At 41.4% G+C, this 26,086-nt stretch overlaps 1 protein-coding gene across 14 annotated transcripts in view; it reads right to left on the reverse strand.

The window, feature by feature from the left end:
• Positions 1–26,086, reverse strand: part of Add1 (adducin 1) — a 61,445-nt gene that overhangs the window by 16,122 nt on the left and 19,237 nt on the right. For all 14 annotated transcript variants that reach the window (XM_051200414.1, XM_051200413.1, XM_051200412.1 and 11 more), the window contains exons 2-9: positions 23,000–23,214; positions 17,679–17,841; positions 13,564–13,715; positions 9,031–9,111; positions 8,654–8,803; positions 4,860–5,003; positions 4,671–4,769; positions 4,025–4,201 (exon numbers count right to left, since the gene is read on the reverse strand). In XM_051200414.1, the coding sequence (XP_051056371.1) occupies positions 4,025–4,201; positions 4,671–4,769; positions 4,860–5,003; positions 8,654–8,803; positions 9,031–9,111; positions 13,564–13,715; positions 17,679–17,841; positions 23,000–23,194 (1,161 nt within the window). In that variant the 5' untranslated portion in view covers positions 23,195–23,214. The remainder of the gene's footprint in view (positions 1–4,024; positions 4,202–4,670; positions 4,770–4,859; positions 5,004–8,653; positions 8,804–9,030; positions 9,112–13,563; positions 13,716–17,678; positions 17,842–22,999; positions 23,215–26,086) is intronic.

The raw sequence follows: 26,086 nt of genomic DNA on the forward strand, positions 1-26,086 counted from the left end.
GCCACAAGCCAAAGAAGCCAGGCACACACACCTTTAATCCCAGTAGCCAGAAGCTAGAAAATTGTGATACACACCTTTAATCCTTAGACTCGGGATTAAGAGAGAAACAGATCTCTGTGAGTCCAAGGCCCTTCAGATCTACCCAAGAGTGAGTCAGTCTAAAAGAGAATTATAGCTTTAATCCCAGGACTCCCGAGAGGTATAGAAGACAGGAGCAAGGCCTCGTATCAGGCATTCATTCTCCAGCCACACTAAAGATGGGAGTATTCATTCTCCAGCCTCATTGAGGGTAGGAACATTCACTCTTCAGCCATGTTGAGAACAAGAAAGCCCCAGCCCTTTTAGAGGAAAGAGCTCTCTGGTAGCTTGGCTGCTCTGCTTCCCTGATCTTCAGGTTGAATCCCAAAATCAGTCTCTGAGTTCATTTATTTATCCTGTTATAGCTTCATCTGTCAACTTGGCAAAAACCTAAAGTTAGCTCGGATAATAGAACCTCAACTGAAGAATACCTTCAATCAGACTGACCCATGGCCATGCCTGAGCTGTTTCATAATTGTTAATTGATGCAGAAAGGCCCAGCCCATTGTGGGAGGTTCCATTTCTAGGTAGCTGGGCCTTGTATAAGAAAAGTAGTTGAGCAAGCCAGAGGAAGAAAGCCAGTAAGGAGCATTCCTTCATGGATTTTGCTTTAGTTGTTGCCTTGAGTTGCTGTTCTATCCTGATATTCCACAATGATAAATTGTACAGGGTGAAATAAATCCTTTCCTTCCCTAATTGTCTTTGGTTAGTGTTTTATCATAACAAAAGAAAGCAAACTAGGATAGCAATTGGTACCAGAATAGTAGGTTGTAATGTACCTTTACCATGCCTTTGGGGGAGGGGGGGGGGACTGTGGAGGTTTTGGAGTGGGTTGTTCTGTGGCAGCTTGAAAGAATGCTGAGAAAAATGCAGACAATGGAGACCTGGCTTGTGAAGCTTCAGCAAAGATATATTTGAATTAAGAACCTATAACTGCTGGTTAGCTAGGGCTGAAGACTCACCTGTGATTAACAAGACACAAGTACCACATTGACTATGGATGCTAATCAACTGTGACTAATGAGAAACCAATATTATTGAGGTAAAATCTTCTGGAAAGTATTCCTCAGGCTGAGCACAGAATATGTGGTCCAAAGCTGCATTTCAAGCTGGCAACCAAATTTAGCAATGTATTAGATACCCACAAGATCATGGTTTTGAAGGCATAGCAAGATGCGAGGTTGAAGGAGTCATGAAGAGTAGCTGAGGCTTGGCATGTCATATCAGAGTCAGTGTTCCTGTTGTGGGTCTAGGAAAGGCCACTGGTTAAGGTGTAGCCTTAGTTATAATGGAGATCTGAGGACACTGGAGATGCCAGGACCATGGGTCATCTGCCAAGGACAGCAGCTGGTATGAAGTGGAGCCAGCCTAAGCCTAGATGAGGCAAATTGGCAGAGCAGGAAAAGTGTGGCTGCCTAAGCCCTTTGGAGCCCAGAAGATTACAAGTGATTCCTAGATGTCAGCCATGGAACAACACTGTTGTGTTTTGGTTTGGCTTAAATGACTGTAACTGTGCCTGGTGGTTCTTCCTTCTAGGAATTAGAAAGTATTAACTTATTTTGGATTTTACAAAAACCAACAGAGATTTTGATTCTTAGAAACACTTAAAGAAATGTCCAACATCCTTATCCACTAGGGAAATGTAAATCAAAACTACTTTGCAATTGCACTTTATACCTGTCAGAATGGCTAAGATCAATAAAACAAGGCAAGCTCATGCTGTCAAGGATGTAGAGTAAGAGGGACACTCACACATTGCTGCTGGGAGTGTGAACTTGTGCAGCCATGGAAATGAAGTAGAAGGTCCTCAGAAGATGGGAACTGATCTACCTCAAGACCCAGCTATACCACCCGTGGACATATACCCAAAGGACACTTCATCCCACCACGGAGTCACCTGCTTAATCATGTTCATTTGCTTCTCTCTTCCTAACAGCCAGAAACTGGAAACAACCTAGATGTCCCTCAACAGAAGAATGAATTAAAAATGTGGTACATTTACATAATACAGTATTGCCCAGCTCTTTAAAAATGACATCATGAAATTTGTAGGCAAATAGATGAAACTAGAAAAAAAAAAATCTGGCTGGACGGTAGTGCACACCCTTAATCCCAGTACTCAGGAGGCAGAGGCAGGAGGATCTCAGTGAATTAAAGGCCAGCCTGGTCTACAGAGTGAGTTCCAGGGCAGCCATGACAACACAGAGAAACCCTGTCTCAAAAAACAAAAACAAAAACAAAAAAAAAAAAAGAAAGAAAGAAAGAAAGAAATGGCTTTGTTATAGGGCCTCTATTAGTTATTGTTGTCTTCCCTCCCTTCCTCCCTTTAAGAGGCAGAGATTCTCTGTGGCTTTGGAGGCTGTCCTGGAACTAGCTATGTAGAGCAGGCTGGTCTTGAACTCAGAGAGATCCACCTGCCTCTGCCTCCAGAGTGCTGGGATTAAAGGCGTGCACCACCACCTCCTGGCTGCATAACCATTAATTATGTGTTTTCAACCCTCAGGACAATTTTCTAATCTGTATCCGGGGAAGTGAATGTTTAACAGACACAGTAAGCCATCTCTTAAAAATTCAAAAAGAGACAACAGACTATGCCATGTCTCCAACTGCGTCACACCCTCTACACTGCTGCCCTCCTCTTAGCTTGCCCTGTCATGATTCTATCTATTCCTTGGGTCCCCTTCCTGAGGGTCACTTCTAAATAAAATTTTCCTCTTGTTTTGTGAAACGGTCAGCCTATATAGCCCTGACTGTCCTGGAACTCAAACACAGACCATATCCTGCCATCTGTTTTTATCACTGTATAGTCTCATCCTCCCTGTTATAGAAGCCCTGCAATCTGAACATCTATGCTGGACTCTGTGATCTTCAACCAGCATAGGATCCCCACAAGTAGACAGGCAGCAAACATCTATGGAACTACACAATCAGGCCCCAAAGAATGAAACTGATTAGGATTAATAAAATAAAAATAAAACACTTGGCTGCTTTGGAAAGTGTCTCTCAGGGTTGGAGAGATGACTCAGTGGTTAAAGCACTGACTGCTCTACCAGAAGTCCTGAGTTCAATTCCCAGCAACCACATGGTGGCTCACAAGCACCCATAATGAGATCTGGTGCCCTCTTCTGGCCTGAAAGGGCACATGCAGGCAGAACACTGCATGTATAATAAATAAATAAATCTTAAAAAAAAAAAAAAGTCTCTCTCTAGTTTGCTTCCAAGATGACAGGCAATGGCTGACTTGACTGCTAGTTATCCAGCAGCCAACTGCATTCTTAGTTCCCACTAAGTCCAAACAAAACTTATATTTTAAAATGGATCAGGGGCTGGAGACATTGCTCAGAGGTTAAGAGCACTTACAGCCCTTGCAGCACCCAAGTTTAGTTCCCAGCACCCACCCCAGTAACTGTTGTAACTCCAGATCTAACACCCTCTTTTTGGACTCTGTGGGCATTACAGAAACACACAGACAGATACACACACAAACACACTCCCACACAAACACAGAGATATATACATAATAAAAATCCAGAACTTGGAACGTGGCTCAGCTACAACAATAATTACCTTACATGTGCAGAATCCTGAGTTCTAGCCCCAGCACTACAGAAAACCAGCCGTGATACTGCATACCCTTTAATCCCAGCACTTGGGAGGTAGAGAGTAGAATCAGAAGTACCAAGGTCATCCACATCTACACAACAAATCTGAGGACAGCCTGGCTTTCTGAGATTATCTCAATAAATAAATAGATAAATTGGAGAAAGAATCTTTATGTCTACATTTTATTGTGATTTAGCCTAATAACTAAAACCTGGTAATTCTTCAGGATGTTTAGTGTGACAACATTCAAATACACATGGAGACAGCCATTTCAACTGCTACACAAACAAAATTTGAGCTTTAGAACAATGAAGCTGTTGTGAAATGGAAGCACCATTCTTACCAGATTATCAAGCATCCGCATAAGAGCTTCAAATTCCTGCTCCCCAATCTGCCATGTGGGAGGTGATCCAGTGCCCTCCTCTGCTGGGGTCCCTGGAGAACGGGACTTGGCTTTGTACTTCCCAGGATCCAGTAGGACTAAGTTGTCTGGCCCTCCAGCACTGGCCAGAGTTCGAACCTTTTCAAAAACAAGAAAACATTACCACGAAGAGATACTGTAACACACACAGCTTTCCAAAGAAAGCAATAAAACATAATGGGACAGCTTATTTTAAGGCCATTTTCAGCAATTTTTCTTTACAGTGACAAAATATGGACACTCATAGGAAATAAAAATTTTTCCTCATTACCTGACAGATGTCAGTAATGAGTAGTGAGGACAGTAGGAGGTAAAGACAGAGCAGAGCATGTATGCATGTATGTATATGACATACATAAAATCACACACCAATACTCCATAAGTGATGCATGCATATGTATGAAAAATTAGAAATAAAAATCCAAGCAATCTTTTATAAGTTCCAAATCATGAGTTCATCGTGGCTAAGGGGTTGATCCAACCTTCATTCTTGCAAGTCAAGTTACAGAAAATCCATATGAACCCCAGAAACATCTAAATAAACTCTAAGCTAAATGGAATGGCCTACCTGGATCTCACATGCAACCACAAGGTTATGGATATAATAGAAAGCCTCCTCCACACTCTCTCCAACAGACACAAGCCCATGATTCCGGAGAATGAGAACCTAAGAGAAAGTGAGGGAGATCTGAGGACCAAGGCACCAAGACTGAGCCTTCTGGGCTCTATAACTGAAATGCCATGAGATGCCACTGACCTTGCTTTTAGGGCCCAGATTTTTCTGAATCAGAATTTTTTCTTCTTCATCAACCAAAATACCATGATAGTCATGATAAGCAACATCTCCAAGCGAAAGTGCCTCGGGGGAGATAGGCAAGAGCCCACATTTCATTGCAGAGACCTACGCACCAAGTGGTCACCATTACAAAGAAAGGCCACAGTTAAACAGCAACTCACAACACACAAATGCTTTCCTCACAGAAAATGACAGGTATATGCATTTAATTTCATTCTCTTGTTAGAAATAAATGAACCCATAAACGTCAATATAAAATTTACTTCTAGGGCCCCTGACAGTATCTGGGAGAACTTGGGAGAAAACCCATGCCTGGGACTTTCCAGTGATTACAACTACTATAAGTCGGTTCTTATTAACACAGTGAGTCATGGTTTCGTGAAAGGAGCACACAATAGGCCCTCTGAGGAGTTGTGTCTCAAACGGAAAAGTTCCAAGTGCTACATGGTTTTGTTCACATTTTAATTTAGGCTGCAGATAAGAGAAAAAAAATCTGAAAATAAGATAAAAATTTGTAACAAACAGAATTATATAACTATAATTTCACTTATAGTTATCTAAATAAATACAGAAAAGTGAGAGTTTTGGTTTAGGGTTTTGTTTTGTTTTGTTTTGTTTTGTTAAAACTGGGTATTACTATGTATCTCTGACTGTCCTGGAGCTCACTATGTAGACCAAGCTGCCCTCAAACTCACAGAGATTTCCCTACACAACTGGCATGGACCACTACACCCGACAATACAGTAAAGGATTTTTTGTTTCTTTTGTTTTTGTCTTTGATTTGTTTGTTTTTCAAGACATGGTTTCTTTGTGTAGTTTTGGCTGCCCTGCAACTAGCTCTATAGACCAGGCTGGCCTAGAAATCACTTTTAAAGTAGAACCTCAAATAAAAAATAAGTAGCCAGGAATGGTGGGGTCCAGCTACTCACGAACTGGGGCTGAACAGTCTTATTTTCAAAAGCAGCCTGGGCTACAGCATAAAACTCTGACTCAAAAAATAAAGTAAGAAGAAAATTAAGGAATAGTTCAATGTAAAGCACATGCCCTAGACTTCTTTTCAACCCTCAGACTACAAACAAAATTTACCTCCTTTCAATCCTCAGTACTACAAACAAACATTTACCTAGCCTTTATACTTCCTAAAATTCCCTCAAATGTGTACAAAAAATATTTTTTAACATTTATTTAAGCTGGACATGGTGGTACAAGCCTTTAATCCTAACACTCTGGAGTCATAGGCAAGTGAATCTGTTCAAGACCATCCTGGTCTATAGAGAAAGTTCCAGGATACCCAGAGCTACACAGTGAGACAGTATCTGAAAAATCAGAAAGAAAAAGAAAAAGAAAGGAAACGTATGTTCAGTTGCAATGGTACAGACCTATAATCCTCAAACTGAGAGGCTAAGGCAGGAGAATCATATGTTCAAGGCCAACTCAGATTACTTAAGGAGACCCTATCTCAGTAGGCTGGGGCAAAAGAATTTCTACAAGTGGCTATACAGTTCCAGGTCAGCCAGGCTACATAGCAAGAGTCTATCTTTTAGGAAGAAAGGGAGGAAGGGAGAAAAGGAAGGAAGGGAGAAAAGGAAGGAAGGGAGAAAAGGAAGGAAGGAAGGAAGGAAGGAAGGAAGGAGGGAAGAAAGGAAGGAAGGAAGGAAGGAAGGAAGGAAGGAGGGAAGGAAGGAGGGAAGTAAGTCAAACTAGAGGCTGAAGGTGTAGCTCAGTGTTACATGTAGGCTTAGTTTTACTCCCAGGGACAAATACACACAGAAAGAGAGATTTTAAGAAAGAAAGGTCAAACCATTGGAAAGTTCTTATGCCTGTGTGTGACTGTGATGGACAGAAAAGTATAGGTGTGGGTAAATACCTGTACAAGCACAAACACCAGAGAAAGTCAGCAGGGGTCCTGCTCCATTGCTCTCCACCTTACTTCCTTTGGGGCAGGTATGGTATAGATATGAATATTTCATTTTGGAATGGATTTTCATTTATTGATAAAATTTAAGGCCAATGTTGTGATATGTATATTTCTCTTCTTGTTTATGTATTGTGTTTATATAGCTCATTTAAAAATGTAATGTATAATTTAGTACAGATTTTACATAGTTACCTATAATAGTCAAAACTTATAGCTAGGTGAGTTAGATTTTCAAGATACACAGAGATGTATTTGAGATAGATAGGCATTCTTCAAACCTTTCAAAGACCTACAGAATATGGCATTTAAAATGGTTTAGGGTTTTTGTGACAATGAGACATAATTGCTCTTGACAATACCACCTGCACCAGAAAGGAAGATGGACATTGAAGAAACTCGTTATGGAGTTTGCTTCCAATATGGCAAGACTAGCCATTTGGATAAGATACTGCTCTTGTCTGGACTGTTTGACTTTATGCTGTATAAACTGGACATGCAGGACCCACAGAAAAGTGACTGCTGATTCAAGATGGACATTGCTACAGAGTTCCTGTTTCATGGAAGAGTCTGCGAGACAGTATGCAGGACACAGAGAAAAGTGACTGATAAACTGCCAATACAAGAAGACAGTTTAAAGTTTCCTACGTTGCTGAAGAGTCTGCTAGACACACTATGGCCTATGGGCTAAAGATGGAAGATTACAAAAGAACCTTGGGTGACCAGGCAGTGAGCTGTCTCTGTCATTTCTAGAGCTTATATACTATCCTTCTGTGGTCTTTGAGGGAGTTAAAGACAGATAGTTATGATTATAGTTTTCCTTAGTCAGGATTAAAGATAAGTTACATATAGGACTTTAGACTCACAAAGATGGAATAGATGATGGAATAGTTTCTTAAATCTTGATAAATGTTAATGGACTAAATATTGTTAACTGTGATTCTTATTTGATAACTGTTATGTAATATATTTTGCAATATTAAGGTTAAAACCCTTCTTTTTATTTAGACAGAAAAGAGGAGATGATGGGAGAGGTCATTCTGTATGTTTCTCATACTGGTTAATAATAAAGCACTGTTGGCCAATAGGAAAGGAAGATAGGAGGGACTAGGAGACAAGGAGGAAATAGGAAGGAGTAAGAAAAAGTCAAGATGGAGAGTCTGGAGAGAGCTGGACGCCAGCCGCCTCCCCGGTAAGAGAAGGCCATGTGAAGATACATAGATCAGCAAAAATGGGTTAATAATTAAGACAGAGCTAGCCGATAAGAAACAAGTAACCGGGCCAACAGCATTGTATCAAATACAGAGTCTCTGTGTGTTATTTGGGGCTGGCACAGCAGCAGGACAAGACTGGCAGCGGGCAAAAACCATACTCGTTACAGGGCAGTGCCTCTCACTAAACCTAGAGCTGCTGGTAAGACATCAAGACCCAGTAATCTTCCTTTCTCTGCCCCCTCACAGTGATGAGGTTACATGTATACATGCAACCACACACGGCTTTTTATGTGGATCCTAGGTATTTGAACTGAGATCCTTTGTTCAAGACCTAAACATTCTTAGCTGCTGTATAAAATATGTAACAATTTAGAATCATTTACTTGCTACAACAAGTAAGGGCAAGTCAGAGCTTTAAGATTTATAAAGAAAGCTGGGCATAATGTTGCATGCTTGCAGTCCCAACACTTGGAAGGCAGAGACAAGCAGATATCTGAATTTGAAGCCAGCCTGGTCTATATAATGAGTTCCAGGACAGCCAGAGATACATAGTGAGACCCTGTTTTGAAAATCAAACAAACAAATAAATAAATAAAACCTAGAAGTCCCCAGGATGGCAGACTCACCGCAGCTCCTGCTGGTGTGTGAATGTGCACAATACATTTAGCATCTGGTCGAGCAGCATAAATTGCAGAATGTAATGTGAAACCAGCCTGATTTACTCCTAGGTTAGTACTTCCACGGTCCACTATATCTCCTTGTAGATTGACCTTAACCTGCAAATGAAGAAGCAAACCTTTAAATTTCAAGACGACTTCAAGGTACCCTTACTAGAAAACACTGAAAGTCAAGTTCAAAGAATCCATTGCTTCTTTCAAAGGTTCCTCTCTAAACTAACCATAGTTTTATATATTCAATTAGGCTCTACAACTAGAAGTAAGAGCACTTAGGCAGTCTAATACAATCTTTATAACCATGATGACAAAGAGCAGGGCATTCTCACCAAGCTGGATGCAGTCACTTCACTGTAGAGAAGTCCAAAAGGTACGATGAGGAAGTGCTCCTGCTCGGAGTTCACTCTGGTCTACGGGGAAATGCCTGAGTTAGCACAGATGTCCAACTAAAACCAACTGTGTCACTTACAGGACACAGACTTACAGGTGGGTAACGAGGGGGGAACTAAAGAATAAAGCCTATCACAAAGCTAAGATGTGCTGAACACTTACTGTACCATACAGCAATTTAACTTATCAAATACATATTGGTCGTGCCAGCGAAAACTGATTTAAGGGGAACAAGCCAAACAACCCAGTTCCACACTCATCCTCTGACATGTCATTGTAAGCTTATTCTGTGGCCACCAGTCTCACGCTTTGTCTCAAAAAAAGAGTTCTTACAGACTAAACAGAATACACACTTGCTACTGGTTAACAAACTGTAATGCTAGCTAAACTTAGGTACAGAATTTATAGAGCAAGGGGAGGGAAGAAGAATTAATTTCCTGGTTATTAATGAATTGAACAGTTTTTCATATGATAAAGTATTTTGCTTTTTTCTATAAAGATACAGTTATTTGCTTGTATTTTGTTCATTTTATACTAATTTCTCCCCCCTTTTTTTTTTTTTTTTTTTTCCTTTTTTCCTGAGACTAGCCTGGTCTATACAACAAATTCCAAGTCAGCCAAAGCTATACAGTGAGACCCTTTCTCAAAAGACTTAACAAATTTACATGTTTTAATAGAAAACACTCAAAATATGAAATTCTTAGTCTAAAGCAAAAGGGTTACACACAAAGTTTAAACATCAAATAAAAGAAGCACATGCCAGGGTAGGTTTCTTCAACAGTGGCCTCCCTGTTCCTGTGCCCTTGAATGAGGATGACAGCCTCAGACCCTCAGCCATCCCTACAGTCCAAGCCCACCCAGCACTCAGGGTGAACGTCTGACTAGAGCTGAAGCAATTATCTGTGATGTTCTACACGTGCCAACACTTCACACAGGACAGAAAGACGGCACACCAGCTGAGAGTTGCCAAGAAAGGACCTCAGCCCAGAATCCCAGCTGAGCCACCCTGACTTGTCCCTCCCCATCTCCAAGGCTTCTCTAAATCTGACAATGTTAAAGATCTAAGTCAGACAATCCTCTCCAGCCTCCAACACCTGTCAGCACTTTAAAATCCCCTTAGCAGAAAATCCCTGTCCCTCTTTTAGAGAAGGGTCAGAGTGACCTCTTAGCACTTACATTTGCACTGATGCTCTTTCCTGTTAGGTACCTACATAATAAAACCTAGATTTTATGCTGGGTGTCTAATGGAAAAATGAATGGATGCCATAAGTCCCAACAACAAAAACACTCTAAAATTTAAAAAGCCAAGATGGGTGCTTTCCTCTTCAAAGACTCTGGCTCTAGTTCATGAAATACAGATAGTCTTTTTGGTAAGTTGGATTTTTTTAAACTCTGTATTAATAACCAAGCAGATCACACTTAAAGACAGAACAGTATACATTTAACTGGCATTTTAATTCTGTCAATGCCAAACAATTACAAGGGAGAGGGGAGGCCTACAATTTGAGTTAAAGGCACTAGAATAGCATGCAAAACAGGGTGAGTTATACACAGCATTTTAAACACACACAAATAATGAAGCTGTTGTTAAAACCAGGAACCACATTGCCTATTCCTGTTACAGCTGTAACATTTACATGGAAGCAATTAGCATTAAACCTCCACCTGAGCTTTCTGTCCAGTATAGTTAGCAGAAAGATCAGCAACTTCCCAGCAGGCCAGGATGTGCACTGGTACATGAATTAAGCTAACTGGACCTACTGTTCAGCTATCAAAAGTTCCTAGTGAGTTCTTTTTCACGATTTTCCTAAAGTAGTTTTATTTTGGCCAAGGCTGGTCACCTACACTGTGCCAGGCACTGCTTGGGCCCAGAACTACAACAGTAGCTCTGCTTGGAGAGCTGATACTCCTGTGGACAACTAGGCCATAAGAATGTGTACAGATACACTCGGGAGGCAGAGGTAGGTGGATCTTCATGAGTTCAAAGCCAGCCTGGTCTACAGAGCAAGTTCCAGGACAGCTAGAGCTACACAGAGAGCCCCTATCTCAAAAAACCAAAAAACTAACACAAAGAATGGGTACGGCTACATGAGAATAGTGAAGGATGACAGTCTACACCACACAGGAGCACAGCGGACAGCAACAAGCACGCTTGCACTTTGAAAAGTTCATTTTAACAGCCAAGTACCGAGCAGATAGAAGGGGGCTGAAAACTGAGCACCTACAGCTAATGCGAACAGACAGTGGCACAGGACACTGCTAAGAAGGAAGGCCTCAGCCCTCAACTTCAGCCCAGAAGGGAGCGAGTTCACACGTGGAAAACCTCCACAGATGAATATGGAGGAAAGGCTCAAACAATCTAAACAGCTGCTAGCATTGGCTACCTCAAGACATATAGGAGTTTGGCAGGATTATGAGTTTTTCTTTAGACATCTATATGTAATAAGCAGGCATTATAACAATAATTTTTAAAATTCAACATTGCAAGTAGGGGAGTCTGCCTGGGTCACATACTGAGTTAAGGCTATACTCAAAAAATAGTAAATGTGGGGACTGGAGAGATGGCTCAGTGGTTAAGAGTACTTTCTGCTCTTCTAGAGGACCCAAGTTCAGTACCAGCACCTACACTTGATGGCTCACAACCATCTGCAACTCTAGTTTCAAGGATCATACACATCCCTATGGCCTCCTTGAGCGTCCACACAGACAGTCAGGCAGGCACGCACGCATAAACATGATTGCATACACACACTAAAATAAAATTTAAAAATAGTAAAATTTTAGTTAGGCAATGGTGGCACATGCCTTTAATCCCAGCACTCTGGAGGCAGAGGCAGGTAGAGTGCCAGACAGCTACGGCTACACAGAGAAATCTATCTAGAAAATCAAAGCAAGGGCTAAACAGATGTAAGAACACTGGCTGCCTTGTGGTCTTGAGTTCAATTCCCAGCAACCACATGGTGGCTCACAACCATCCATAATGAGATCTGGTGCCCTCTTTTGGCCTGCAAACATTCATGGAGACAGAACACTGTCTGCATAATAAATAAATAAATCTTAAGGAAAAGCAAAACAACAAAAAAGTGAAGTTTTTAAAATCCAGTGAAAGAAAGTAGATGAAAAAACAAACAAACAAACAAGAAATTGAAACATTCCAGCAAAGCTGTGAGGAAAGAGAAAGCAAGCTGCAGTCCCTTAGGAGTCTAGAAGGAAGGAGGCGATGGGAGTCACAGCCAGGAGGAAGTGTGGACAGAGACTGCAAGAGTTCCCTTAATGTGTGTGACACATAAAGGTGGCTACACAAAGGGCAGCAAGCAGGTGGCTGTCCTCTGATTGATGGATTCCGTTACTGAGACAGGTCACATGCAGCTCAAACTAGCCTTGAAATGCAGTCAAGGACAATCTTGAATTTCGTTGATTTACATTTATTTATTTACTTACTTACTTACTTACTTATTTATGGGGGAGAAGGAGGGGGCATATGCCACAGCTCCTGTGTGAAGGCTAGAGATCAAGTTGAAAGAGTTCATCCTTCTTTTTTTCCTTCCCTTCCCTTCCCTTCTTCCCTTCCCTTCCCTTCTTCCCTTCCCTTCCCTTCTTCCCTTCCCTTCCCTTCCTTGTGGGTCCCAAGGGTTGAAATCAAGCAACATAAAACCAGCATAGAGCATTACGGAAGTGATGGGTCATGAAAACAAGATGAACAAAAGAGAGAGTGAAGGAAGGGATGATTGGTCGGGAAACAGAAGGACCCCCACCCCACCCCCACACCCCCACTCTCCCCACCCCACCCCCACACACACAAACAAGGGCAGGACTCATGCTGCTCCCTGATATGACCTGAGCTGGAACAATGATTAGTACAGAGAGAGCAGACAGTCAGTAACACTTGTTACAAAACTAAACTGAGAACAGGGGGCTCTGACGATGCTGGTGAATGACCCAAAACAGGAGTAGCCGAAAAAGCAAGCATAATGCAGGGGAAGCTTTGACCAGAGTCAGGAAGAAAATGCCACTATTGTTAGATTTGTAAGATGAATTTTAGGAACTGCTTACAATTTGATAAACACTCATTTATTAGGTTAGCATACAGGAAAGATGTTTTATAAAGAGCTACTCTCACCAGGGGACGGTGGCGCACACCTTTAGTTCCAGCACTCTGGAGGCAGAGGTGAGTGGGTCTTTGTGGGTCCAGCCTGGTCTACAGAAACCCTGTCTCGACAAACAAAACCAAAACAGAACAAACAAAAAAGCCTACTCTCTTAACTTGTAATCTACACTTGCCAATTCTTGTGTTCTGTAGTTGGGACTGCAAAGAGAGGGTGTTCTAAGTGTTACTAAAGCTATGGGAGAAAAGATGGTGTTAACAGTTAATGAGCTACTTGTCACCCAGTGACTGTTGTGAGATGATCCACTCATCACCCAGGGGCCATGAGAAGAGCAACTTCACTCAGTTATGAGTCTGGAGTACTCACTGTGATGTGATTGTAGATAAGTTGAGACCACCCGAAGAGATCTGCCAGTCTGTAAAATGCTGCCAGTTTACACCGCAATAATTTCTCCCCTTTGTCATACGCAATAGAATCAGATCCTCTAAGGTCATTCACAGGAGTAACCATACCAAGACCTAAGATAAAGAAACACAAAAGTCAAACTTTTTTTTAAACTTCTTTATTGGTATTTTATTTTTTGCATATGTCAAATGAAAATAATTACTATAGTACTATTTATCGTCCATATTAGACCATAAAATCTCAAAAACTTCAGTAACAAAATGACAATATTCTCTCTGGCACTAATATATAATTCAGAAATAGGTAACAAAAATGTAGCCAAATTTGTGAGACGCAATAAAGAATAGATTAAAACGAAAGTTATAGCCTCTGGTGGGGGGAGGGGTGCTCCTTCCTGCTGGGGACTGAAAGTCAGAAAAAAGACTAGACTGTAAGAAAAACCAAAACCATATTTCGAAGACTTGTCTTATAGGTAATTCATCAGTTTGTAAGATATGCGTCCAAAAGAGACAGCAGTTTTGTTCTTGAAAGATCTCTGAATCATGTTCAGTTACTTCACTGAGTAGGTAAGGACCAAGTCATGAAATAGGCAGAAAAAAAAAACCCAGTAATGATATTTTCTCTAGCAACAAATGAGATAATGTTGAAGTAGATCAAATGGGTGACATCTGTCAAAAGGCAACATGGCACAGAGTGTCACTGTTTAGGTCAGGTCTCAGAAAAAATATGTGAAAGGGGATTCAAATATTTGTGGAAGGGAAAGTGGATTATGGCGAATACGTGGCTAAAAATAATATGAGGCAGCAAACAACAAGAAACAGCTTTTCTGAGTGTCCAGATAAAAGAGAAGGCACAGAACGGACGACTCTTCTTTGATCATTGCTGGTACAGTCTCCTTCCCAAGTCTACAAAACCTATCGTTTAAAGCTAAAGATTAAAATTTTCAATATAATTTGGGACAGTGGTGGTGCACACCTTTAATCCCAGCACTCAGGAGGCAGAGGCAAGAGGATCTCTGTGAGTTCAAGGCCAGCCTTAACAGAGGGAGTTCCAGGACAGTCAGGACTACATAGTACAACCATTTCAAAACAAAACAAAACAAAATTTATATAAAAAAGGAAATTTACACTATTAAACATATGGCAAAAATGAAGAAAAAAATAAATCCTGATTTCATCAAAACCTGGCTCTATAAATTACAAAATTAATACCAGGCAGTGGTGGCACACACAATTCATCCCAGCACTCGGGAGGCAGAGGCAGGAAGACCTCTGAGTTCGAAGACAGCCTGGTCTACAGAGTGAGTTCCAGGACAGCAAAACCCTGTCTCAAAAAAAAAAAAAAAAAAAAAAAAAAAAAAAAACAACAACAACAACATAAAAAAATAAAATAAAAATAAAAATCACAACCAGTAATGTGAATAGAACTGGTATGTCACTCAAGCCATTAGGACTGAAACCTCAGCTCCATTTCCACAACCAACACGATAAAAGTGGAAAACAACTCTTCCAGGCTGTCCTCTGACATCCACACAGGTACCCTGGCAGACTTTTCACACATAAACCCAAAATAAAAAGATAAAAATTTTATTAATTTTTTAAAGGGCCTATAAACCTAGGTGTTAGTCAGTGGGAGAATACTAACCTACCTATTACAAAATCCTAAATTAAAATTTCAGCATAAGAAAAACAAAATCAGGCCAGGCAGTAGTGGTGCATGCCTTTAATCCCAGCACTCCGGAGGCAGAGGCTGGTGGACCTCTGTGAGTTCAAGGCCAGCCTGGACTACAGAGTGAGTTCCAGGACAGCCAGGACTACATAAAGAAATCCTGTCTTGAAAAACAAAACAAACAAAAGTCAAGTTTACCATAGCAAAATAAAGAAAATTGATGTGACTGTTTTTAATAGATGGAGATGCATTTCATAAAACAACATCCTACAGGATAAACGCTCTCAGCTAATTAGAAATAGAATGAACACTCTCATTAAACGGTATCTATAAAAACTATCACTAATATCAAATATGATGATGGGACTAAACATATTCTTCTTAGGATTGAAAACAATTAAGGATGTACATTTCTTACTATTTCTAAATAGAATACTGTGGGCTCTAACCAATGCGAGGAAGGGGAAAGAGGGAAAAAAGAGATAGAAGGAGACAAGTCCTTCCTGCAACTTTTCCTTCTTCCTGTTTGTCAGTGAGTTGTTACTAAATGTATTATGTATTTATGAGGGGAGACAATGTATGGGTGAAATGTATTCTTCTATCGTCTAACTCATACCAGTGTCATCTAATCATCAGGAGTCCATGGGAAACAGAAATGCCCTGCTAGGGGCCACCAGATTTCATGCTAGTAAGTTAAATAATCCGTCATACTCTGTACTCATTAACAATCAGTCACCATCTGGTGTTGGTCAAGTTCTAAGAACACAATAAACAGACAAGTAGCAAATGTCAGGAGACCTAATGGAAACTTGTATTCTGAATCAGATCTGACCATCCAACCAGACTCATCAGAGACTACCCAGGACACCTTTGTGCTACAGATCAGATCAGCTGATAACAGCACTGGCCCTAGGATCTACCATGTAAGGTTATGTTCACAAGGTCAACAGCTAAGGTGATGTTCCACCTGAGCAAGACACACTGATGTTCCGACATTCACCCATGTTTACAAATAGCTCTGGTTTTGAAATTGTTTCTCACTTTTTCTAAGCAGCACTGACAATGAATGGTAGTAAAAAAGTGCTACACAAGAAATGTTGCTCTAGGATTGGCTTAGCAGTTAAGAGCACTTGTTGCTCTGGCTGAGGACTAGGGTTCAATTTCCAGCACCCACATCCTTCTATATAACTCCAGTTTCAGGAAATCCAATCCCCTCTTTTGGCCTCTGAGGGATATGTACACACATAAAACAAAATGAACAATAAGAGCATTTTTGTGTATATATATTTATTTTTATTGTATATGCATTGGTGTTTTACCTGCAGATATGTCTGTGTGGAGGTGTCAGAATCCCTAGAATAGGAGTTACACATAGATGTGAGCACCATGTGAACCTGGGTCCTCTGGAAAAGCTGCCAGTGCTCTTAGCCACTGAGCCATCTCTCCAGCCCCCAGAAACAGTCTTTTTTGTTTGTTTTTGTTTTGTTTTTCAAGACAGTGTTTCTCTGTGTAGCCCTGGCTGTCCTCAAACTCACTATGCAAAACAAACCAGGCTGTTCTCAAATTCACAGAGATCTCCCTACCTCTACTTCCCAAGTACTGGGATTAAAGGCTTGTACCACAACCACATCTTTTTAAAAGCAAGAAAGAAAGGAAAAAAGAAAAAGAGGGAGGGAAGGAGAGGGGAAGGAAAGAAGGAAGGAAGGAAGGAAGGAAGGAAGGAAGGAAGGAAGGAAGGAAAGAAGGAAGGAGAGAGGGAAGGAAGGAAGGAAGGAATGTTGCCCTAGAAGTACACAATCATGCATGCAGGCAAAACACTGATACACATGAAAATAATTATAGAATGTTTAAGTCATTTGAAATAACAGAATCTAAGGGCTGGAGAAATGGCTCAGTGGTTAAGAATACTGGCTGCTCTTCCAGAGGATCCAAGTTCAATTCCCAACAACTACATGGCAACTCACAACTGTCTATAATTCCTGTTCAGGGAACCAGGCAACCAATGCATATAAAAGAAAAATTAATTAATCTAAGAAATACCTTGTTATTAGTCAGGTTTGTTAAAAAATTAATGATACACAGAGAAAATTTAATGTTAACTAAAAATAAAGTAGATGGAAGAGTAATAACACAATCTAACTGGCTTACAGGAAATAATAAGTCCTCTACATTCAAGACACCTTCAAGTTTATAACCTGTCTTTTACTATGATTAACATATGGATTTTCAAAATACTCAATATATTCAGGTGATGGTAGTGTATGCCTTTAATTCCAGCACTCCCACACAAAATAAAAAATCTCAATACTATATATTGTACAGTTGCATATTTGTGTGGCCCACATAAGAAAGCTTCAGGATTTTACCTGGAAAGTTACAGAACACATACAAAGTCAAGAACTACTCACTCATGTTCAAGGCAGCCATTCCTCCTTGTGGAGCTGCTGGGTAGACATTCGGTACATTCGCTGTCATGAAGTCTGCAATCTGTTGTAATGCCAACAGGCCTGTGGGGTTCTTCCCCTTCTTAAACTGTTCTTGTATCATGGATTCCAGTTCCTCACAGAAGGCCTACAATGCATATTAAAAAGTCAAACACTATTTGGGGGTCAGGGTACATGTGTAACTATCAGATTAATGTTTGTCTTCATCAGTGCTAGAACAGCACATAGAGGGGTTCAAGTTTCACTTTCTAAGGATATGACCTGGTAGAGTCTTTCTGGTAGAGTCATTTAAGAAAATAGAAGCTTAAAACTTAGAACAGTATTCAATTAATGGAAATCTACTTAAAGGAAATAATCAGAACTGTAATTAAAGACTTATTCATAAGGTAATTAATTTCAGCATCACAGATTTTAAAAAGTAGACTGCATTTTAAAAAGTAAAGAACTGACTCAACACTCTGGGAATTTTACAGATGCATTCAACGGGAAAATCTTGAAAATTAAATGACGTAAAATTGCTCTTGATAGGGCTGGAGAGATGGCTCAGAGGTTAAGAGCACTGGCCACTCTCCCAGCAACCACATGGTGGCTCACAACAGTCTGTAACGGGATCTGATGCCCTCCTGTTCTGGCATAAAGTTTCACATGCAGAGAGGGCACTCACAAACATAAAATAAATAAATATCTTTTCTAAAAATTGCTCTTGATATATTTTTGAGTAAAAAGGTAATACAATCAGTTTTTATAAAATAAAATGAGAATCTAAAGTAGAAAAAGATTAAAAGTATACCAAGCAATAGCTACAATCCTCAGTAACAGGATTATTGATAATTTTTATATTCTACTTTGTACTTTCTAGGGTTGCTTGGTGGTGCACGCCTGTCAGCCTCGGAACGAGGTGGAAGAGGGTGATCAGCTCAAGTCATCCTGCCCTACATAACAGGCTCGAAACAGCCTCAGACACCCACCCGAGACCCTATCTCAAAACAACTTTCTTCAAGCAGAAGGGGCATGGTATCACACCTGTAATCCCACATCTACACTCTCCCAGCTAGACTGCGCTCCTATGATAACTCTACTCTACAATTCACCTCCGCCTCTCACTTCTGCAGTCACACTCTAGACCTGCTCATTCCTGGTAACTGTACCCTCTTCCATCTGGCCCTTTCAAGTATCCAACCACCCCACTGGGATTCCAACACTCCACACCGCTCCTCGCATTCTCTATATCCTTGTCTTTCACCCAGTTTAGACCCACAGGAATCATTTCTCCAACTTACTACCATTTCATGTGGCAAAACCCGAGAACTTAAATATTACTTCTCTTCTGCTAGTGTTTCACAAAACTAAAAGGAGAAATGAAGAGCAGCCCACATTAACACCCTACCCTGTTTCACTACAAGTTCATGACTCTGACCTCAAGTTCCCTCTCAGATTAACCTGATTAACTTGATTTTTCCCTTTCTTTTTTTTTTTTTTTATTTGGTGAAGGCTAATAGCAAGCATCACCCACAGAGACCTCATGGGCAAGGTGTTATGATAAGAAGTCTAGCTAGCACCAGGTAGTAGTGGCACATGCCATTAATCCCAGCACTCAGGAGGCAGAGGTTAGAGGCTCTCTGTGAGTTCTAACAAAGCAAATTCCAGGACAGCCAAGTCTATACAGAGAAACCCTGTCTTGAAAAGTCAAAAATAAATAAATAAATAAATAAATAAATAAATAAATAAATAAATAGAAGAAGAAGCAGTAGCAGCAGCAGCGGCTCCATCTTATGCTAGGCATCCATCTTGGTACCCACCAGCTATTTGTCTCTGACTCCAGTCCTTGGAGTTCCTAATAACCCTGACTCAGTGATTCCCACTCAAAAATGTACAGCATGACTATCTACTTGTTATGATATGACTGCTCTTTTTGCTTCTGTAACTTGCTTACACAGATACCCAAAGATTATTTTGAGGTGCCTTAACCACTTAACTTGGCAGAACAGTTTTTATTTGCTTGCACAGCTATTGAAGGCCTTCATGTAGTTTTCCCCTTTAAAAGTCCTTCCCCATAACCCTCCTACATGGCAATTTCAAATTTGGCTCAGAGACTCTTCATCCTGCTAGCAACTAATCGATAAATCTTTTAATTATAATTGGACTGAGCCTGTGGTTTGTTTTTTCACAGGGGTCACAAACCCCATAACACTAGGAAGCTTCTTATGTCACATTCAAAACTCACACAGTTTCAAGGTGCGGGAGTGTCCTCAGCCATCCAACATACCCCAGACAAGCTCTCTGCACTGGCCCAGCTGCTGCTGCTCTGCACTGGCCCAGCTGCTGCTGTCCTCACTCCCTGCCACCATGAATCCTTCCTCTGTCATCTTCTCATGCAGTATATCAAGGACATTTCCGCAACCCTGACAGCACCTTGTCAAACACCCAAAGGCCCTCGACGTAACCCTCACAGAACCTGGTCCTTGCTCTTGGCCACCGTCTGCAGCATGGTTAGGACATGCTCACAGCCCAGCACTTCCACATTCACTCATCACCACAGGGCGCCCCAGGACCCTCATCACATCCCCACATTGGCTGTGGAGAATGTGCCATTCATTCCCTATTCAGTCAAATAGCTGGAAGGGTCTGCCACACCTTCTGCTACAGTAATCTCTCTTGGCTTTCTTTGAGATAAGATTTCACTGGTATCCCTGTCTGGCCTGAACTCACAGAGGTCTGCCTGGCTCTGCCTCTGAATGCTAGGATTAAAGGCATCTGCCACCACGCTGGGAGTGGGGCAGTCTCTTCTCTGCTCTCCCTCTTCTCCTCTCCCTCCTCCCCACTTTCTCTAAGCTTCCTGTTCATTAAAGAGTTAAGTCCTGTCTTTATCACATTCTTGCCACCACAATGTTCTAAAGACAGAGCCAAGTAAACCAGAACTGAAACCAAGAGTTGAAATAAAACCCCTTTTTCCTGTAAATTTCTATTTTCCAGGTACTCAGTTACTGCAACAAGAAACCTAATACACTAACATTCCTATTACCACACTGGTTCCCTGGCATGCCTTGCTCTATGCCTCTGCTATGGGGCTAGTCTAGCCACCAACACTCCAAAGGAACAGGCTTACACCCTCACAGCCCAAGTCTATGTTTTTTTCAAACAACAAAACAAAACAAAAACAAACAAAAAACCTTTAGAAACTAAGGTAGTTCCAGATATAAAAAAAGTTAAAAAGACGGTAAAGAGAACACTCACTTTCCCTCATTGTTAACATCTGTTATTATTAGTTACTGCATTAGTTACTCTTCTATTGCTGTGATAAAACACCATGACCAAAAGAGACTTATGGAAGAGAGTTGGTTTAGTTTTTTTGGCCTATGGCTCCAGAGGTCCACTGTGGCAGGGAGGCCCGGTAGCAGGAGCAAGAAGCTGAAAACTCAACCACAAGCATCAAGCAAAGAGAACAAACCAGAAGTGGTACAAGACTATATAAAACACACACAGCCAGCCTCCAGGAAGGCTCTAACCCCACCCAACCCCCCCACCCCAGGAAGGTTCTACAACATCCTCAAACAGAGCCACCACCTGGACAGCAAGGGTTTGAATCCTGGGGCTGTGGGGAACAGTCTCATTCAAATCACATCACCAGAGCACAGTTGTCAAAATGAAGAAACCAACAAAGGCACCCACCCTTAATGGAGCCAGGTTTCCCTTGGCTTTAGTTCTTCTCACTACTGTCCTCCCTGCTGAGACTAGCCACGCTCCAATGCTCTCTACAGACTAAACAGGGAGTGAGGAAGGATCTCACTCCCTGCCCCTTACAGCCTCAGAGCCTGGCAAGGTCCTGGCACATACTAGGTGTGCTAATTCAACTTCTCACTGGACCTCTAGTCTTAGTCACTTATTTTCTTACTGCTTTTATTAGGGATTGATTACTGGAGCCAAGAGTCAAGGTGTTCTGGCTCCTTCTCTTTCTGGCTTCGTCTACCCCTCATTGGCAAATTCTCTGCATTCAACTTTCTAACTAAATCTCAAACAAGCCTGTTCCTTTCCACCATGGAAAGATGGCCACTGTCTACTAAAGCCAGAATGACCTCCTTAAATCTGAATTCATCTGTCCCTGTCACCAACCCTCCAGTACCTCTGCAATGCTTAGAATGCAATTCAAGTTCCTATCTCAACCTACACAGCCTTCCAGAATCTCTCTTACTCTAGAATCCACCTTGGAGGCACTGACCACACTAACTTTTGTCTCTGAAAGTCCCCTCACACACATCCCTACCCCAAGAATTCACCTGAACCCATCTCTCAAGCTGAAATACTTCTCTTCTTGATACCTAAATGGCCAGCTCCTCAGTGCTACAGACTCAGTGAACCAACCCTCCTCAGAGAGACCTCTTCTGACCGACCAGTCACACTCAGTTTCAGAACACCATAGCACTTGACTCTTTATCCTTTAACACCATCCACTGGAATGTCTTCTCTACCCGGATCTAGGTGCGTGTGTCAAAGTTCATCTGAGTACTTCTCATCATACCTTGATAACAACAATACAATCAAACCCAATCTACCAGAGGCCCCATAAGTCATGCTTACTGCTACTTCTCCAGTTCAAATTCATAAGTCCTCACAGCAGATGAGACAATAAATACCATTTTAAGAGGCCAGAGACACCTCCCAAAAATATTAAAGGGACAAAGCAAAGCCAGAGTAGGCAGAAGAAAGAGGGAAAAGATAAGGGTAGCAGCGTCAATATGAGAACAGGGCTGCTTTAACTACATAACGTCTGGCAGACACTGGGGTAGGCACGACTGTGGCTCACAATGCTGACATTAACAAATCAGGTGCTACAGGCCACACTGAGCACTTCTTCCAAGTGCTTAGATTTTGAAATATTTGCACAGGCTTTATCAGTTGATCATGCCTAATTCAAACAGTTGAAATGCTCTCAAATCCAAATGTTTTAACCAATACGGTAAACTTAAAATATTTGTCTTGGTTTTTTGGAAGAGGGGTGCTTGACGTATATTTTGTAGAAAACATCGGGTTTTACATTGTCCTCTGTTGATAAAAACACTTTGGACAGACAGTTCAAAGTAGAAATAAACATCTGTCCTTTATAATTCTAGAACATGTTCATTATGTCTGGCAGCATGAACCAAACAGAATTATTTCAACAAGGATCTATGAGCATGAAGCTCTATGTGCTGTGTGATGAGCTGACTATGCCACTCACACAATAGGCATAAGAGCACAGGAATCAGAAGGAATTGGCCAAAGTTGTTCTGAGCAAACTTTGTTCTTACAGGACTTTGTAGAATCATGGACACCCTCTTCTTCTGCTCCATCATATTGAAGTCCTGACGAAGGTCTGGTGCCATGTTCCTCTCACGCAAATATTCTGGATTGTTCTCATCAACTCTGTCAAAGTACCTCTCCTTGTGAGGGGCTGTGGTTGGGGGTGGTGAGGTCACCACCGCGGCCCGGGTATCACCATTCATCGCACAATTTTTCTCGTGTCCTACAGAATGAAAAGAAAAGACATTTTTGTGGTCAAATCAATGCTCATTAAGATTTCATGATGAGTACATCAACCTCAGAAACACATCCTTCTATGTTGGGATATGCTGGCTCCTTTATAGTTCTGAAGCACATGACTGGCTTACCATTCCTCTCCCTCCACTAAATGCTGTATTTTGTTCTGGCCATTGTTCATTAGAGCACAGGAAAACAATCTAACAAAGCAATTATGTCCCCTGACAAATCCAAAAGGAATTAAACATTTGAACTTGAACATAACCAACATAGACAGGCAAACTTTTTTTTTTTTTTTAACTTTTTGTGTGTGTGTGTTTTTTGTTGGTTTTTTTTTTTTTTTTTTTTTCTTTTTTGAGACAGGGTTTTTCTACATAGTTCACTCTGTAGAGCAAGCTGGGTTCAAACTCACAGAGATCCACCTGCCTCTGTCTCCTGAGTGCTGGGATCAAAGCTCAAATGATGCATCACCAAACCCATAGCAGCACACTTCTTCCCTTTTCCTTAAGGTTTATTCTTTATGCACTTTATGTACATGGGTATTTGCACACTAGAAGAAGGCATCAGATCCCACAGGACTACTGTTATAGATGGTTGTGAGCCACCATGTGGGTGCTGGGAATTGAACTCCAAACCTCCAGAAGAGCAGCCAGTGTTCTTAATCACTGAGCCATCCCTTCAGCCCCACTCTTCCTCGTTTTTAAAGGAAAGATAAAATAAAATAAAAAGCCAGCTGGCTCAAACCTACGGTCCCAGCACCTTTTTTGTTTGTTTGATTTTTCTTGGTTTTGAAGACAGTTTCTCTGTGTAACCATGGCTGTCCTGGAACTGGCTCCGTAGAATCCAGAGATTCACCTGCTTCTGCTTCCCAAATTCTGGGATTAAAAGTGCCACCACGGCCTGGCTAATCCCAGCATTTAAGATGTTCAAACAGGAGGATCAGGAATTCAAGGTCATCCTAGGCTATCTAGTGAGTTCCAGGTCAGCAGTGGCAAAACCCATGAGACACAGGTACACTGCCCTTAAAGAGACAGGAAGGTGAAGCTGGAAAAACAGCTCATGAGTTAAGGGAACTTGTGGGTCTTTCACAGTGCCCAAGATTTCTCCCAGCTCACACAGTGTGCAGCTAAAAACCTTTGTTACTCCAGTGCCAAATGATCTAATACCTTCTTCTGATCTCCTCGGCATCCAAACATTCACACTCACCCTCACACTTACCTGAATTCTGAGAGAGAGATGGGAAGAGCACAGATTAAAAGACTGGCCTTGAGCTACACCAAACTTGCTATGATCTGGTACTGACCTTTATTGTTGCTATCATGTGAGTGAGTGTGTTTGTGCATGGTCACACATACAGGACAACTTTTAGAAGTCATTTTTCTCTTCCTACTAGTATTTCAAATCTGTATTTCATGGCAGTCACCTTTACCTGCTGAGCCATTTTGGGACCCCATCTTTCTATTTTTAAAGACTAGGTCTCACTCTATCATTCAGGGCAAACTCACAGCAATCCTGCTGCCTCTGTCTCTGAGGTGCTGAGATTACAGGTGTGAGGATCACACCCAGCAGCTTGCTTTGGTTGTTGTTCTGTTTCAGATGTATTATTGTATGTGTATGATTGTGCTGCCTACATGCATAAATGCATACCATGTGCATGCCTTTCTGACCAGGGCTCCTAAAAGGAAGTCAAACTGCTGGAGTTTGTTTACAGATGGTTGTGAGCCAGGAAAGGGGTGCTGAGAACAAGATGCAGTCCTCTTTAAGAGCACAAGTGTTCTTAAGCATTCAGCCATCTCTCCAGAACCTGTTGTTTATCAGACAGGGTCTATATAGTTCTGGCTACTAGCCTCAAATACATGTATGAAAGATAACCTGGAACTAATGCCCTTGTCACTAGTTCCCACGTGCTATGGATTACAGGTCTGTGCCACCAGGCCCCATTTAAGTGAAGGGAACCAGGGGTTTGAACCTAGGGCTTCATGTATGCTGAGCAAACACTCAGCCAACTAAATCACATCCCTAGCCCTTTGATTGCTTTTTATTGTTTTTGGGATAGGGTGTCTCTGCATAGTCTTGACTATCTTGGAACTAGCTCTGTAGACCAAGCTGGTCTCAAATTCAGAGATATGCCTGCTTCTGCCTCCCGAGTGCTGGGATTAAAGGTGTGCACCACCACTGCCTGGCAAAAGTAGGTATAATTTTAAAGTCAAACAATAAATGTCTGCGACAAAACTATTAAAAATATGTTCCATGCAAACTCTACAACTGTGAAGGCCCAGATCCAGGTTTATGACTTGGCCTGCCCCAACATCCACCCCATCTATGATCCACTGGAGCACATAAAGGAACCTGAACCACAGAAACAAAGCTGCAGGATCTCCACAACACAGGATGGCATCGGGATGTCCAGGAAGAGCCCAGCATGGAGCAGTGAAGACCAGAGGCCTCAAACCAGACACCAATGACCTGCAAGGAACACTTGCAAGTAGAGAACCTATGGCATAATTTGCTGGGTCGCACTGCAGTTTCCATGACGAGATTTTTAATTCCTTCCCTTTTTTCTATTTTCTCATTTTATTTTCTTCTCCTGAATTTTGTTTTATTTGGGGGGCAGGGGTGGAGGTGCAGGGGCAGAGGGCAGATGTGAAGGGATGGGGAATGAATGGGATCAAGATACATGATGTGAAAAACACATAGAATTTTTTTTTCAAATCCAAGTCATTCTTTTGACTGTCCTGACTAAAATGTGGACTTTGCATAGTTTCTGATGGGAGTTTTTTTTTTTTTTTTTCAATAAAAAATAAACCAGAAATATATATGTGTTCCATGGCTCTTTTTCCAAACACAAGAATCTCTTA

Source organism: Phodopus roborovskii, unplaced genomic scaffold (genome assembly GCF_943737965.1).
Source record: "Phodopus roborovskii unplaced genomic scaffold, PHOROB, whole genome shotgun sequence".
In the NCBI taxonomy this organism is placed as follows: Eukaryota; Metazoa; Chordata; class Mammalia; order Rodentia; family Cricetidae; genus Phodopus; species Phodopus roborovskii.